Consider the following 16,036-nt stretch of genomic DNA (forward strand, 5'->3'; position numbering starts at 1 on the left):
TCACAGAGCGCGCCGCACGTGCCCTGCAGAGGGCGCGCAGGCCCCTCGAGCGCGAGAGGAGGTCTTCTATGGACGCGCTCCCGGCAAAGTAGGTCCCCGCTGTAGCCGTCATTCGGCTTGAGCGCGGACGGAAAGAGGTTAAGTAAATCATTTTGTTTTGCCATAATCATTATGCTAGACTGATTCGTTTTCGGAACGGTTTCGGAGAGAGTATGTATTCATCGTTCCGATTCGTATTTTCGGAAGTTCTGTTACTCCTTTGTTATCTCAGATATATTCGTTATGGTATTATGTTGAATTTGGTTCTCCAGTCCGTTGTCTTTGAATTCAGATATTCTTCAATCTCCTGCTGGGAATGAAAAAAAGGTTGAAATACTTTAACAATTTTAAACCTAAACTTCACTCAGCAAATTTACTTTATATTTGTTCCTCTGCAATAATAGCCAATGTTTTTATGTTTTTATGGGTTGTTTTTTTTTTTTGGTGATTCGGGTTTTTTTCCCCCAGCATTTTGAGATATCAGAGCTATGGAGGAGATTTGTGCAGACGTGATTCATACCAGTCTACTCTAGATAAATCTCAGTTTATTATTTGTCTACAGAGGGGAAAGTTACAAAGCCACATCTACAAGGATGGATGAGGACCAAAGTCACATGACCGAGAGGATATTAGACTTCACCTTGGAGATAATCCACCTGCTGACCGGAGAGGTGAGGAGGATTCTGGGAGGTCACATGACATCGCTCTTATCTCTATTAATAAAAACACAGACCTGACCAGAGAGGTGAGGAGGATTCTGGGAGGTCACATGACATCGCTCTTATCTCTATTAATAAAAACACAGACCTGACCAGAGAGGTGAGGAGGATTCTGGGAGGTCACATGACATCACTCTTATCTCTATTAATAAAACACGGACCTGACCGGAGAGGTGAGGAGGATTCTGGGAGGTCACATGACATCGCTCTTATCTCTATTAATAAAACAGACCTGACCGGAGAGGTGAGGAGGATTCTGGGAGGTCACATGACATCACTCTTATCTCTATTAATAAAACGCAGACCTGACCGGAGAGGTGAGGAGGATTCTGGGAGGTCACATGACATCACTCTTATCTCTATTAATAAAACACAGACCTGACCGGAGAGGTGAGGAGGATTCTGGGAGGTCACATGACATCACTCTTATCTCTATTAATAAAACGCGGACCTGACCGGAGAGGTGAGGAGGGTTCTGGGAGTATACATAGTGATGATATATGCTTTCATTTTGCACTCAGAACTATGAAGTAGTGAATAAAACCTCTGGTGAGCAGGCAACAACTAGCATCTATCCCCATGAGTTATCTCCTGCCACAGTGCCTCAACCCAACTTCTCAGAAAGACACAACATGCAGGAGCTTCTGGAAGTCACCAAGAAGATGATGGAGCTGCTGACCGGAGAGGTGAGGAGGATTCTGGGAATTCTGGGACATTATCCAGTAACAGACAAGGGATGTGTCTGGATGGTGACTGTATCATTGTGTGTGTCAGGTTCCTATAAGGTGTCAGGATGTCACTGTCTATTTCTCCATGGAGGAGTGGGAGTATTTAGAAGGACACAAGGATCTCTACAAGGACGTCATGATGGACAATCAGCAGATTTTATGTTGTCTGAAAAAGGAATTTCAATTGAATGAGAAAATATTGAAGTTGTCTTTGGAGGTCATCTGCCTTCTAATCAGAGAGGTGAGGAGGATTCTGGGACTGTCAAATGACATTGCCCTTATCTCTTTTATAGATAGGCTTGATCATAAAGGTGAGGAATTGTGGGTTTGTAATATCTGTTGAATCAAATAGGACTGTGCGGTAGTGATGAAGAAGTCTATTAAACATAAGGCAACAACTGGATCTCCACAGCTAAGCAAAAGCCAGAGCCCCATTATCATTCTATCACAATGCCACCTGAAACCTGAAATACTAAATGTCCAGAAGCTTCTAGAAGCCACCAAGAAGATGATGGAGCTGCTGACAGGAGAGGTGAGGAGGATTCTGGGAATTCTGGGACATTATCCAGTAACAGACAAGGGATGTGTCTGGATGGTGACTGTATCATTGTGTGTGTCAGGTTCCTATAAGGTGTCAGGATGTCACTGTCTATTTCTCCATGGAGGAGTGGGAGTATTTAGAAGGACACAAGGATCTCTACAAGGACGTCATGATGGACAATCAGCCGCCCCTCACATCACCGGGTAAGAGGAGACTTTATTGTAAAGGAGAGAGCAGTACGGAGGCTCCACCTAGATCCCCCATCATCTGATAAACACATAGAAACAATGTATTCAGTCAGTGTGTGTGTTTCCTACAGATGGATCCAGTAATGGGAACCCACCAGAGAGATGTCCCCGTCCTCTGTATTCCCGGGATTCCACACAGGAAGGTCACACCATCCCCCACCATCATCAGGTAGGTGGATTTGAGGGTCTGAAATGCCAAAGTGACTCTCAGATTGTATGTTTTCAGTGGCCATATTTTAAAGATATTATTTCTTTTGTGTGTTTAGCATGACAAACAAATGGATATAAAAGTTGAGGTTAAAGAGGAAGACGAAGAGACGTATGTGATGGATTATCAGCAGTCTATGACAGAATTTGGGACGATGGGGACAGCTAAACAGGAGAAACCTCCTCTACTTATCAGCGAGGGTGAGTGATGAACAAGACATTCAGAAACTGTTCAGGTATAAAGATTTATGATCTGTAGACCATCACATCATCAGATAAAAAAAAATTCTAGAACTTATTGTAAAGGAGAGAGCAGTACGGAGGCTCCACCTAGATCCCCCATCATCTGATAAACACATAGAAACAATGTATTCAGTCAGTGTGTGTGTTTCCTACAGATGGATCCAGTAATGGGAACCCACCAGAGAGATGTCCCCGTCCTCTGCATTCCCGGGATTCCACACAGGAAGATCACACCATCCCCCACCATCATCAGGTAGGTGGGACTGAGAGTCTAGAACTCAAGAATGACTCCAAACTTAATGAGATTGTATCCTTGTGTGTGTTCTTCGGTTATCAAAACACAACTTAGAGATGTTATCTTGTTGGTATAGAGTGAAGAATTGATTTATATGAAGGTTGAGGTTAAAGAGGACGAAGAGGAGACATCTGTGAGAGATGATCAGTCATCTACAGTTACCATTGGAGAGAGGCAATCTTCTCGAGATACCCGCACAGGTAGGTAACGCAAGTGTCTTTCACATTTTCGATATGCAATCCTGAAAGTATACAGGGTGACGAAAGATGATGGAGAATCCACAGAGCTTCTGTTCATTTGGTAGGAGATTGGATAATAAATGGAGGGCCAGAAAAGCATAGCTGGCAATTTCATATGCAAGAGTCCCCTTACTAGGAATGGCAGCTGATTATCTCTTACATTTCTTTAGAATTTTACTCCTAGCCAGGGCTAGGACAAGGAGTGGGCAGGAGAGGCAGCTGCCCTGGGCACAGTGGAGCAATGGAGGCAGAGAATCGACAGAGAGCAGTAAACCAATTCTAAGGCATGCATATATATAATTATATTTTCCAAGAATTCATTGGAGGACACGATAGACATCAGAGTACAGGCCCAGGCTCAAGGAGCATGGAGCCTAACCAAAAGCAGGAGGACCCTTTCCCTTGTAGCCTAAACTCCTCTGCCCAGAAGTAAGAGCTCAACTTTAGGTTAGTGTCTTAGGAAGAAGCATGTCTAATTCATTCTCCTAGCTTGTTGTGAAGGTTGACCCATTTCTACAACAGATCGAAAATTTCATGGAATTGGAGTTCTTCTATCTAGAAAAGTCTTGGAGGAGGAGATACTGTACACCATATGAAAGGTCCATCTTCAGTCCTCAATATAACGTCATGTTCCCAACAAATGAGGAGGAGATACTGTACACCATATGAAAGGTCCATCTCCATTCCTCAATATAACGTCATGTTCCCAACAAATGAGGAGGAGATACTGTACACCATATGAAAGGTCCATCTCCATTCCTCAATATAATGTCATGTTCCCAACAAATGAGGAGGAGATACTGTACACCATATGAAAGGTCCATCTCCATTCCTCAATATAACGTCATGTTCCCAACAAATGAGGTGGAGATACTGTACACCATATGAAAGGTCCATCTCCATTCCTCAATATAACGTCATGTTCCCAACAAATGAGGAGGAGATACTGTACACCATATGAAAGGTCCATCTCCATTCCTCAATATAACGTCATGTTCCCAACAAATGAGGAGGAGATACTGTACTCCATATGAAAGGTCCATCTCCATTCCTCAATATAACGTCATGTTCCCAACAAATGAGGAGGAGATACTGTACACCATATGAAAGGTCCATCTCCATTCCTCAATATAACGTCATGTTCCCAACAAATGAGGAGGAGATACTGTACACCATATGAAAGGTCCATCTCCATTCCTCAATATAATGCCATGTTCCCAACAAACAACCTTCACACGGCACAGTGGTGTAGTGGTTAGCACTCTCGCCTAGCAGTAAGAAGGGTCGCTGGTTTGAATCTCAACCCACGACACTCCCTGTGCCTGCGTGGGTTTCCTCCAGCTACTCCGGTTTCCTTCCACACTCCAAAGACATGCAGGTAGGTTAATTGGCTTCTGTCCAAAATTGGCCCTGGTATATGAATGGGGACCTTGGATTGTGGGCTCCTTGAGGGTAGGGACTGATGTGAGTGCGCAATGTACAGGGATAGGGACAATTGTAGACACTCACTCAGGTTGAACTGGATGGACTGGTGTCTTTATTCAACCTCACTAACTATGAAACGTGTAACTCTTGACTGTGAAAGAGGAAAAAGTCATTTACATTTAATATAATTAATTTCTAACAGATGGATGCCATGTCTGGAACACCTCAGATGGACATCTTACCTTGTCTACTGATTTTAACGCAGGAGATCGAGGCGGAAAAAAAGGAAGCGGTTATCGTTCCAAACTCCTCAATGGCGAGAAGCCCTTTTGCTGCCCGCAATGTGGAAAATGCTTCGTTTGGAGAGGAGACCTTCTTCGGCACCAGAGAAGCCACACGGGCGAGCGCCCTTTTTCGTGTACAGAGTGCGGGAAATGCTTCACCCAGAAAGCTAATCTCATTGTGCATGAACGATTTCACACTGGTGTGAGGCCCTATTCCTGCTCGGAGTGCGGGAAATGTTTTACTCGGAAAGGAGACCTCCTTAGACACCAGAGAACTCACACGGGCGAGCGTCCTTTTTCCTGTCTGGACTGTGGGAAAAGTTTCACGCAGAAAGCCAGTCTCATTCTGCACGAGCGGCTTCACACTGGAGTGCGGCCGTATTCCTGTTCGGAGTGCGGGAAAAGTTTCACCCAGAAGGGAGACCTTCTTACACACCAGAGCAGCCACATGGTGGAGCGTCCCTTTTCGTGTGCGGAATGTGAGAAGACGTTCAAAAAGAAATCTGAACTTGTTCTGCACCAGAGAGTCCACACCGGGGAGACCTTTGCATGCTCGGTGTGTGGGAAATCCTTCACAAAGAAATACAAGCTCGTTACGCACCAGAGAGTCCACACTGGAGAAAAACCCTTTCCTTGTTCCGAGTGCGGGAAATGTTTTTCGATTAAAGGGAACCTTAGTAAGCATATGAAGTGCCACACCAGCGAGAAGCCGTTTTCCTGTGCCACGTGCGGGAAATGTTTCACCTTTAAAAACAGTTTTATCAGGCATCAGAAAGTGCATTCTGGGGAGAATGCGGGCCCCAAAAGTGCGGGAAACGATGTTGATCAAAAGTCAACACTCCCCTGAGAGTTCCGGAGAGAAGAACCTTTATGTTTTATGTTGGGTGTGTGGACGTTGCTCTATGGTGTAGAGAAGCTCTTGACCATCGCCAAGGAATCCAGGCTGGCGCAGTCACGTGTTGCTTCTTGGAGTGCAGGAGAGTTGTTTGGCAAATGTTTTTAACTTTGTACAGAGGCGTAACTAGAACCTTCAGGGCCCCCGGTGCAAGAAACCATGAAGGGCCCCTCTGACTGCCAAGGGGGCCCTTCCCTCCGAGGCCCTTCCCACAGATCCCAGGGCCCTTTTTATAATCCCCAGTTCACACTGCCGTGACTTATCATGCGACTTGCGACACATAAAGCCGCATGACAATTTAAAACATTCCTTTCAATGTGGAGCCGCGTTAATCGATGCCACTCAAGTCACAGCAACAAAATGGGTTCCTGCTCTACTGCGATAAGAGTGCCATAGAGTGTAGTGTTAAATCACAAAAGTCGCAAGCAAGTTGCACGATTTTTGGGGTCCCAGCAGTGTGAACCGAGCTTTATGCTGCGTACACACGACCGGAACTTTTTTTCGGCGGACTGGAATCCGTCGAACAATTCGATCGTGTGCGGGCTCCAGCGGACATTTTTCTTCCCAAAAGTCCGGCGGACCTAGAAATAAGACTGGCTTCAAATGTTTCCGACGGACTCGAGTCCGGTCGAAAAATCCGGTCGTCCGTGTGCTAGTCCGGACGGGCTACAACCGACGCTAGGGCAGCTATTGGCTACTGGCTATGAACTTCCTTGTTCTACGTCATCACGTTCCAATCTGTCTGACTTTTGAAGTGATTGTGTGTGGCCAAGTCTGTTTGTTTGAAAGTCCGGCGGACCTCAGCTGCAAAGTCCGTCGGATTGTCCGCTGGACCTTGTCCGTTAAAGTCCGGACGTGTGTCGGCGGAATTACAGTTCTGCAGAGGACCCCCTTTCTGCCATCTTGAGGGCCCCCACCCTGGTGGCGAAATTTTAGGGCCCGATCGCAGTTGCTACCCCCGGTAGTTTCACCACTGACTTTGTAAGTCCTGGATTATTTTAGACCAGGGATCTCCAAACTACGGCCCTCCAGTTGTTACTGATCTACACGTTCCATGAGGCATTGTAAGATTCTTACATTCACAGACATGACTAGGCATGATGGGAATTGTAGTTCCCGAACAACTGGAGGGCCATCGTTTGGAGACCCCTGCTTTAGACAATCCTTTCTCAACCAGGGATTTGTAAAAGGGTTCCTACAGAGGTTGCCAAGGGTTTCTTAAGAAATGGTTAATTGACTTTCTCTTTGAGGGTCCATAATAACGGTAGCCGGCAACTCGGGGGCTTCTTAGTATAAATTCTTTATTGGTTTAATGAATGCTGATGCAGAATCCACAGTGCTAACGTGTTTCGGCTTATGCTATGAGGAAGGTTTTGTAAGCCGAAAACACATTTGCACTTTGGATTCTGTATCAGCATTCATATAACCAATAAAGAAGTTATACTAAGAAGCCCCTAGTTGCCGGCTACCATTATTATGGATTTACACTTTGAATGATGCACATCTTAGCCAGATCACCGGTCTCCTGTCTCCATACTTCTTAGCCTCCGTACACACGGTCGGACATTCTGCCAACCAAATCCATCGGATCTTGTCCAAAACTGTTGCATACACACGGTCGGACAAAGTTGTCGGAAAATCCGATCTTTCAGAACGTGGTGACGTAATTTTGTTACGACGGGACTACGTTCAGGCTAGTAGCCAATAGCTTTGATGTAGGAATTTGATCTGAGCATGATCGGAGTATGTCCGATTGGACCAGTTTGTCGGAAAATATTTCCAACAAGTTGGAAAATTGGGTCCGACGGACATTCCGACTGAATCAGTCCGATGCATACCACGCACAGTCGGATTATCCGACAACGTGGTCCGATAGGACACATTCCGACGGATTCTCCGACCGTGTGTACAAGGGCTAACACAGCAGTTGAGCTCGGGTAAGGTTTGTTTGAGGGTTTCTGGATAGTCCAACTGGAAGAGTCAATGGCATGACACCAATGGTGTTTTTAGTGATTTCTAAAGGAGACATTCTGACCACCATTGTAAAAAATCATTTAGCTCCCCTGACCGCGAGGGTGTTCCTATAGTTCCTATAGTAGACTTCCAGCTCCCCTTTATAGTTGGTGGTCTTCATAATCTCATTTAGAATTGGAAATCTGAATAGATCACATGGGGAGAAGCCACACTCTTGCTCCGAGACGAGAAGGTATGAAAATCAGATCATCTAGATATTAGAATGTTCAAAGACCTTAGGGATCTTTTTAGTCAAGGACTGATGGAGATGTTCTGGGAAGACGAGTGGTCCCACTCGAAGAATAAACTTCTTGTGACTGTAAACAGTATTGTCCATAGATGAATATGATTGGTTGACATTGAGGCGGTTCCTGCGGTGTACTTTCTCAGCTCTCACCTTGGTGGTCCTCTGGGATGAACTTTGGGCAGGCCCAAAGCAATTAAAAATAACGTGAGAGGATTGAACCAACGTTTCCCTTGTTGTTTTGTATATCATTTTTTTTTTTTTTATGAATTATGAAGAGATCTGTTACCACGTTATTTCTTTATAAGAAGATGTATGCCGATATTGTTTTTGTTGTGTGGATACTAGACTGCAAGCTTCTACTTTTTGAATAAACCGGGGAATAAAACCAGAGCAACCAATCGGAAATGGTCTTTCACTTCCAATAGTATGTGGTCACCTGACCATTACACCTACCATGTGGCCAGACATGTGTGGACGTCCCTCCAAATGATGGTTTTCCAGTGAAGGGTGCTGGTAATACTATGACAAACCCGTGTGGTAACATTTTGGTGAAGGCCCTTTTTTGTTCCAGTTTGACAGTGTCCATGTGTACAAGGCTAGCTCCTTTTTAAGACATGGTTTGACCAGTTGGGTGTGGAGAAAATTCGAAGAGTCTGGATGGAGTCCTGACCTCAGCCCTGACGTCAAACCTTACGGAACAATTTTGGGGTGACTTGGAATGTTGATTGGAAACCATGTCTTCTCATCCAACATCAACATCTCATCCAACATCATCCAATCTCTGACCTGCGACCTGGGTAAAGAGCTTAGAGCCCCACTCAAAGCTGAAGAGTAGCCTTTTTCTCTAGATTCAGAGAAAGGGAGCGACGGCATGTTAGTACACCCATTCCAGAAAGTAACACACATAAATAGAAAGGACGTGGCTCACCTGACCAGCCTGTGCAAGTTAGAAGTGAGAAGCAGCCTTAGCCTACCTTTCTCTGCCAGACCACGCCCCTCCGATGTGTTTTGCCCCACCCAGCGAGACCCCTATGACTAAGACCCAGTGGCAAAATGTATCGGAGCATGGTTTGGCGAAGAAATGTAGGCTCAGTAAGGCCGCTTCTTCCACTTTGCATGGGCTGGTCGGGAGAGCCGCGTCCTTTCTTTTCATCAGTACCTGACCTCACAAAGGGGCACAAATGCCAACAGGCACCCCCCAAAATATTAGGGAAAGACTTCCCAGAAGAGTGAAGGCTAAAATGGCCAGAAAGCAGGAGAAGGGAAGGGAGGAGGTGCTATTCCTCACTTATGTCCAGAAAATGGAATGTCCAACAAGCTCATACAGGTGTTCTTATGATCATATACAGGATATCTTTCATTTTGTTACTGGGCATATTACTTGACTCTTTGTAAATCTTCGGTTCCAGTTAATGACTCGTTGGATGTGTGCGATATTTGGATGTTGTAAATTTACTTAATAAATATGAGCCCTTAAATCTATAATCTGAGATCATTTCGTTTTTATCTACGTTATACAGATTCTTTTGGTATCTGGAAATTAGATGCTTCTAATTTGAGTGTAGGAATGGGCCATACCAAGTCCTTGATAGGAGGAGATAATGAGACGTTCTCAATGATGGAAACATTTTTCATCTTTATCGAAAATAATGGTGGGAGATGGCATTGATCCATTCCCTTTTTATGGTGATACGGAAGGAGTTGACCAACTTTCAGCTGTAAACTATCACTATTGGAGGTTTATTTCACCGCTCTGGGTCTTCTCTACTTAGATAATTGCTAGCCACTGCCTGGGGATCACTGTTGGGGTCTATGATGTCTCCATTGAGGAATGGACTATACCAAGTCCTGGGTAGACATGTGCGATTCGTTTCGTACGAATCTCAAATTCTGGGAAATTCGTACGTTCGGGAGGATCTGAAATACGAATTGCAGTGCGTCCGAATTCTGTACGCAATACGAACTTTTGTTTACGAATTTCGGATCAGTTGTCTCAGTCATTATGCTTATTATGAGGGGCTCCAACCATCCCTGTGCTATGCTGACTTCCTCCTGGGGCTGTACCTCTTCTGTGCTCATTATGAGGGGCTCCCACCATCCCTGTGCTGTGCTGACTTCCTCCTGGGGCTGCTTATTATGAGGGGCTCCCACCAGCCCCAGGAGGAAGTCAGCACAGCACAGGGATGGTGGGAGCCCCTCATAATATGCACAGCAGAGGTAAAGCCCCAGGACATCCCTGTGCTGTGCTGACTTCCTCCTGGGGCTGCTTATTATGAGGGGCTCCCACCATCCCTGTGCTATGCTGACTTCCTCCTGGGGCTGTACCTCTGCTGTGCATATTATGAGGGGCTCCCACCATCCCTGTGCTGTGCTGACTTCCTCCTGGGGCTGCTTATTATGAGGGGCTCCCACCATCCCTGTGCTGTGCTGACTTCCTCCTGGGGCTGCTTATTATGAGGGGCTCCCACCAGCCCCAGGAGGAAGTCAGCACAGCAAAGGGATGGTGGGAGCCCCTCATAATATGCACAGCAGAGGTACAGCCCCAGGAGGAAGTCAGCATAGCACAGGGATGGTGGGAGCCCGTCATAATAAGCAGCCCCAGGAGGAGCAGGCGCAAACTGGACCAGCGGTGCATGGCAGACAATACGCTTCTCTCTTTCTCATCTAATGAAACTTCGTATTTCGGATCGGAAATTCTTCAACGGAATTTCGTATTTCGGATAAAAACCAAACTTCCATCAGCATCCACATGTCATATTGAGGTATATTTTTGCCTTTAAATTCATCGTAAAGAACGTTCGTACACGTTAACGAACCTAATGACAATTCGTATTTCGTACGAAATGGAATGGAATTTCGGACACGAAATACGAAGTACAAATTCATTTTAATACGAATCGTAACGGAACAGAACTAAACGAATTTATTGACGGCGCCCATGTCTAGTCCTGGGTAGGGGGAGATAATGATTTCTTGGAAGATGGAAACATCTTCATTGAAAATATTGCTGAGAGCTGGTGTTGATCTATTCCCTTTTTATGGAGATAAGGGATTGGCCACTTTTCAGCTGTAAACGATCACGGTTAGAGGTTTATTCCACCACGTTAAGTCTTCTCTTCTTAGATAATTGCTAGCCACTGTCTAGTAATCACTGAGGTCCTTGGTAGGAGGAGATAATGAGACCTTCTCAATTATGGAAATATTTTCCATCTTCATTGATAATATTAGTGGGAGTTGGTGTTGATCCATTCCCTTTCTATGGCGATAAAGGGGTTGGCCACTTTTCAGCTGTAAACTATCATGGTTAGAGGTTTATTCCACCACTCTGGGTCTTCTCTACTTAGATAATTGCTAGCCACTGCCTGGTGATCACTGTTAGGGTCTATGAGGTCTCCATTGAGGAATGGACTATACCAAGTCCTGGGTAGGGGGGAGATAATGATTTCTTGGAAGATGGAAACATCTTCATTGAAAATATTGCTGAGAGCTGGTGTTGATCTATTCCCTTTTTATGGAGATAAGGGATTGGCCACTTTTCAGCTGTAAACGATCACGGTTAGAGGTTTATTCCACCACGTTAAGTCTTCTCTTCTTAGATAATTGCTAGCCACTGTCTAGTAATCACTGTTAGAATCTAATGAGGTCCTTTGTAGGAGGAGATAATGAGACGTTCTCAATTATGGAAACATTTTCCATCTTTATTGATAATATTAGTGGGAGTTGGTGTTGATCCATTCCCTTTCAATGGCGATAAAGGGGTTGGCCACTTTTCAGCTGTAAACTATCACAGTTAGAGGTTTATTCCACCACTCTGGGTCTTCTCTCCTTAGATAATTGCTAGCTACTGTGTGGTGATCACTGTTAGGGTCTATGAGGTCTCCATTGAGGAATGGACTATACCAAGTCCTGGGTAGGGGGAGATAAAGATTTCTTGGAAGATGCAAACATCTTCATTTAAAATATTGCTGAGAGCTGGTGTTAATCTATTCCCTTTTTATGGAGATAAGGGATTGGCCACTTTTCAGCTGTAAACGATCACGGTTAGAGGTTTATTCCACCACGTTAAGTCTTCTCTTCTTAGATAATTGCTAGCCACTGTCTAGTAATCACTGTTAGGTTCTATGAGGTTAACTCCATAATCTGAGATCATTTCATTTTTGTTTATGTAATACAGTTTTTTTTTAGATGCTTCTAATTTAAGGGGAGGAATGGGCCACACTAGTTCCTTGGCAGGAAGAGATAATAAGACCTTCCCAATGATGGAAACCTTTTCCATCTTCATTGAAAACATTGGTGGGAACTGGTGTTGATCTGTTGCCATTTTCTGGAGGTAGTGAAGTGGTAACCACTTTTCAGCTGTAAACTATCTTGGTTAGAGGTTTATTCCACCCCTCTGGCTCTTCTCTCCTTAGATAATTGCTAGCCACTGCCTGGTGACCACTGTGGGGCTCTGTGGGGTATCGGTTATAGAGAACAGAAAATAGAACCATTCAGTTGAAGATACAAATAATATTCCCACACAAGCAAACATTAGAAATCCTAGGAGCACCTACAGCCTAACTAATGTGCCCCCATCCACTACCCCCTGCCCATGTAGCCATTAGGGCAGGCTAAGCATTGTCACCCCCATTGATGGATGTGTGGTCTTTTTGGTTGGGCAACACTATGGTTTTTGCCGTAGTTCTTGTTTAACCACATAAAACTATAAGCTAATGGTTTTGTCCTCTTCTCGACTGTCCCCATCCTCCACATCTCCCAAATCACCTGACTGAAAGGAGGATACCTGTAGTAGACATTGGCAATGTTAGGATAAACATGGCACATTCCACTGAGGACCTGATGCACAGAAGTCATATGAAGTGATGCCAAAACACCATCTGCTTTCCCTGACGGGCCTGGAACCTCCTGCTGACCTGATGGGACCCTGTATGGGACTACCGCCTGTAACCCCTCTATTGGTGACTCATGTATTGTAAACCTATACAGAGTGCTCTCTGCCATGTTGAAAAAAACATGCAATTTCTGCAAAAATGTTGGTGTATTTGTCTTCTAAAGTAAGGGTTTATTTCTAAAACATTTGTTGGATGAATGTCGCAACCATTCGTCCAACCTACACAAATTTTCTCTAATACAATTATCTCCTATGATGGTCGGCTCTATCTAGTGTGCAGAATGCCATATTATATGGTATTTAAAAAAGAAAAAACTGCGTTTGGCCACTAGATGGGGCTGACGAATACGGGGCAAATTCGTGCAGGATGGACGACCACTTGTGACATTCGTCCAACAAATGTTTAAGAAATGGACCCCCCCCCCTTTGTGAAAGGGTAGCAAATATTTCAATAGTCACTCTGGAGATGAATGATAAGGGCTGTTTCCAGGCCTATGGAGTAAACTGGTGGTCACAGGAACTGACCAGTTCCTGTGAAAACCAGTCACAGTGGTGAGGGGGAAATTTTCCAATGGGGACACCTGTTCATGTGACAACTAACAATGTTTTTTCCCTCACTTTGGAGAGATCTCCTTTTACATGCTACTTCCTAAAACGAAGATAATTTCCCTGATGGCACACAAAAATCCTGACAGGAGTCCTAACAATTCCCAAATGTGGACACCCCTTCTACCCAAAGCAACAACATTTCCAGATGCATGCCGATCTATAAACGTGGCCACATAGTAGGTGTGATGGTCAGGTGACCACATAATATTGGGCTTCAAAGCATTATGTTTTACCCACATTTAATACTTTTCCACTTCCTGGTATAATGAGGCACTGGTGATATAGCCAGGGCCTTACATGTGCCTCCTGGGAAGGCTACATCACCCATGCCTTCAAGGAAGATGTATGTAAATTTAGAAATCTTGTGCCACATCTTGTACAGAACATGCCCCATACAAGATCTGGAACAATGTGTCATTGTCTAATAATGCGCAGTGTCAGATCTCTTATGGTGCATACTTCTGATGTCACATATTAACCGTATCAGATCTGGCGCAGTTTGGTATTGGCAAACAATACATTGGGCCAGATCTTGTGAGGTGCAGGCACAAACATCATTGGGGGGCCAGAACAGATTGACAACAAAGAAGCTGGCCATCTGTTTTGCATTGTTAGGGAAACGTTAGGTCCCCCTCACTAGTGACACTTTATGCCATGTACACACGGCCTGACTTTTCGACAGCAAAGGTCTGACGGAACGAATCCGTCGGACAATTCGACCGTGTGTGGGCTTCATCGGACCTTTGCTGTCGAAAAATCAGATGGACTTTAGATTTAGAACATGTTTCAAATCTTTCCGACGGACTTGATTTCGATTGAAAAATGATTTCGATTGTATGCTAGTCCAACGGACGAAAACCGACGCTAGGGCAGCTATTGGCTACTGGCTATGAACTTCCTTATTCTAGCCCGGTTGTACGTTATCACGGTCGAATCCCTCGGACTTTGGTGTGATTGTGTGTGGCCAAGTCCGTTCCTTCGGAAAGTCTGTTGGGAAGACCATCGGACCTAGTCTGCTGGAAAGTCCGGTCGTGTGTACACGGCATAACTGGAAATCACACCTCCACGCCTCCAGTCCACTGTTGACCCCTCCTGCAGGTGTGAGGTTAATGTCACAATCCTGACGCACTTAAAAGGGCCGCCTCTCGGGTCGAAGACCACTCACAAATACCATAACCACTCATCAATAAATACTGTATATATATAAATTTTTTTCAGAAATGTACTCAACATGAACACACAAATACTTCATTGGTTGATCCACACATTGTCTTGTGTTCTTCTTTTTTTTTCCCACTTGTTTATGTTTTAATATTTTAAGGGCCTCACTTTTGTTCACAAGCAAACTGACCATAGATGTGAAGGTGGCCATAGGTGTGAAGAAGTAAGCTGGACCCAAAAACTTCTAAGATAAGAGAAGGTCATAGATGTGAAGGTGGCCATAGGTGTGAAGAAGTAAGCTGGACCCAAAAACTTCTAAGATAAGAGAAGGTCATAGATGTGAAGGTGGCCATAGGTGTGAAGAAGTAAGCTGGACCCAAAAACTTCTAAGATAAGAGAAGGTCATAGATATGAAGGTGGCCATAGGTGTGAAGAAGTAAGGGGGACCCAAAAACTTCTAAGATAAGAGAAGGTCATAGATGTGAAGGTGGCCATAGGTGTGAAGAAGTAAGCTGGACCCAAAAACTTCTAAGATAAGAGAAGGCCATAGATGTGAAGGTGGCCATAGGTGTGAAGAAGTAAGGTGGACCCAAAAACTTCTAAGATAAGAGAAGGCCATAGATGTAAAGGTGGCCATAGGTGTGAAGAAGTAAGCTGGACCCAAAAACTTCTAAGATAAGAGAAGGCCATAGATGTGAAGGTGGCCATACAGTAGGTGTGAAGAAGTAAGCTGGACCCAAAAACTTCTAAGATAAGAGAAGGCCATAGATGTGAAGGTGGCCATAGGTGTGAAGAAGTAAGGTGGACCCAAAAACTTCTAAGATAAGAGAAGGCCATAGATGTAAAGGTGGCCATAGGTGTGAAGAACTAAGCTGGACCCAAAAACTTCTAAGATAAGAGAAGGCCATAGATGTGAAGGTGGCCATAGGTGTGAAGAAGTAAGGTGGACCCAAAAACTTCTAAGATAAGAGAAGGCCATAGATGTAAAGGTGGCCATAGGTGTGAAGAAGTAAGCTGGACCCAAAAACTTCTAAGATAAGAGAAGGCCATAGATGTGAAGGTGGCCATACAGTAGGTGTGAAGAAGTAAGCTGGACCCAAAAACTTCTAAGATAAGAGAAGGCCATAGATGTGAAGGTGGCCATAGGTGTGAAGAAGTAAGGTGGACCCAAAAACTTCTAAGATAAGAGAAGGCCATAGATGTAAAGGTGGCCATAGGTGTGAAGAACTAAGCTGGACCCAAAAACTTCTAA

The 16,036-nt window shown here is 44.6% G+C and overlaps 1 protein-coding gene across 4 annotated transcripts in view; it reads left to right on the forward strand.

Annotated features, from left to right (window-relative positions):
- Positions 1-16,036, forward strand: part of LOC143955522 (uncharacterized) — a 433,055-nt gene that overhangs the window by 1,544 nt on the left and 415,475 nt on the right. For 3 of the 4 annotated variants that reach the window (XM_077465560.1, XM_077465561.1, XM_077465563.1), the window contains exons 2-6: positions 602-710; positions 1,280-1,444; positions 1,533-1,727; positions 1,839-2,018; positions 2,107-2,230. In XM_077465560.1, coding sequence (XP_077321686.1) covers positions 633-710; positions 1,280-1,444; positions 1,533-1,727; positions 1,839-2,018; positions 2,107-2,230 — 742 coding nt within the window. In that variant the 5' untranslated portion in view covers positions 602-632. Of the gene's footprint in view, positions 1-601; positions 711-1,279; positions 1,445-1,532; positions 1,728-1,838; positions 2,019-2,106; positions 2,231-2,346; positions 2,445-2,541; positions 2,684-16,036 lie in introns of all 4 variants that reach the window. The other variant, XM_077465564.1, reaches the window with a different exon arrangement.

The sequence above is a fragment of the Lithobates pipiens genome, unplaced genomic scaffold (assembly GCF_037356315.1).
Source record: "Lithobates pipiens isolate NorthernLeopardFrog02 unplaced genomic scaffold, aLitPip1_a1.2 Scaffold_35, whole genome shotgun sequence".
Lineage (NCBI taxonomy): Eukaryota > Metazoa > Chordata > Amphibia > Anura > Ranidae > Lithobates > Lithobates pipiens.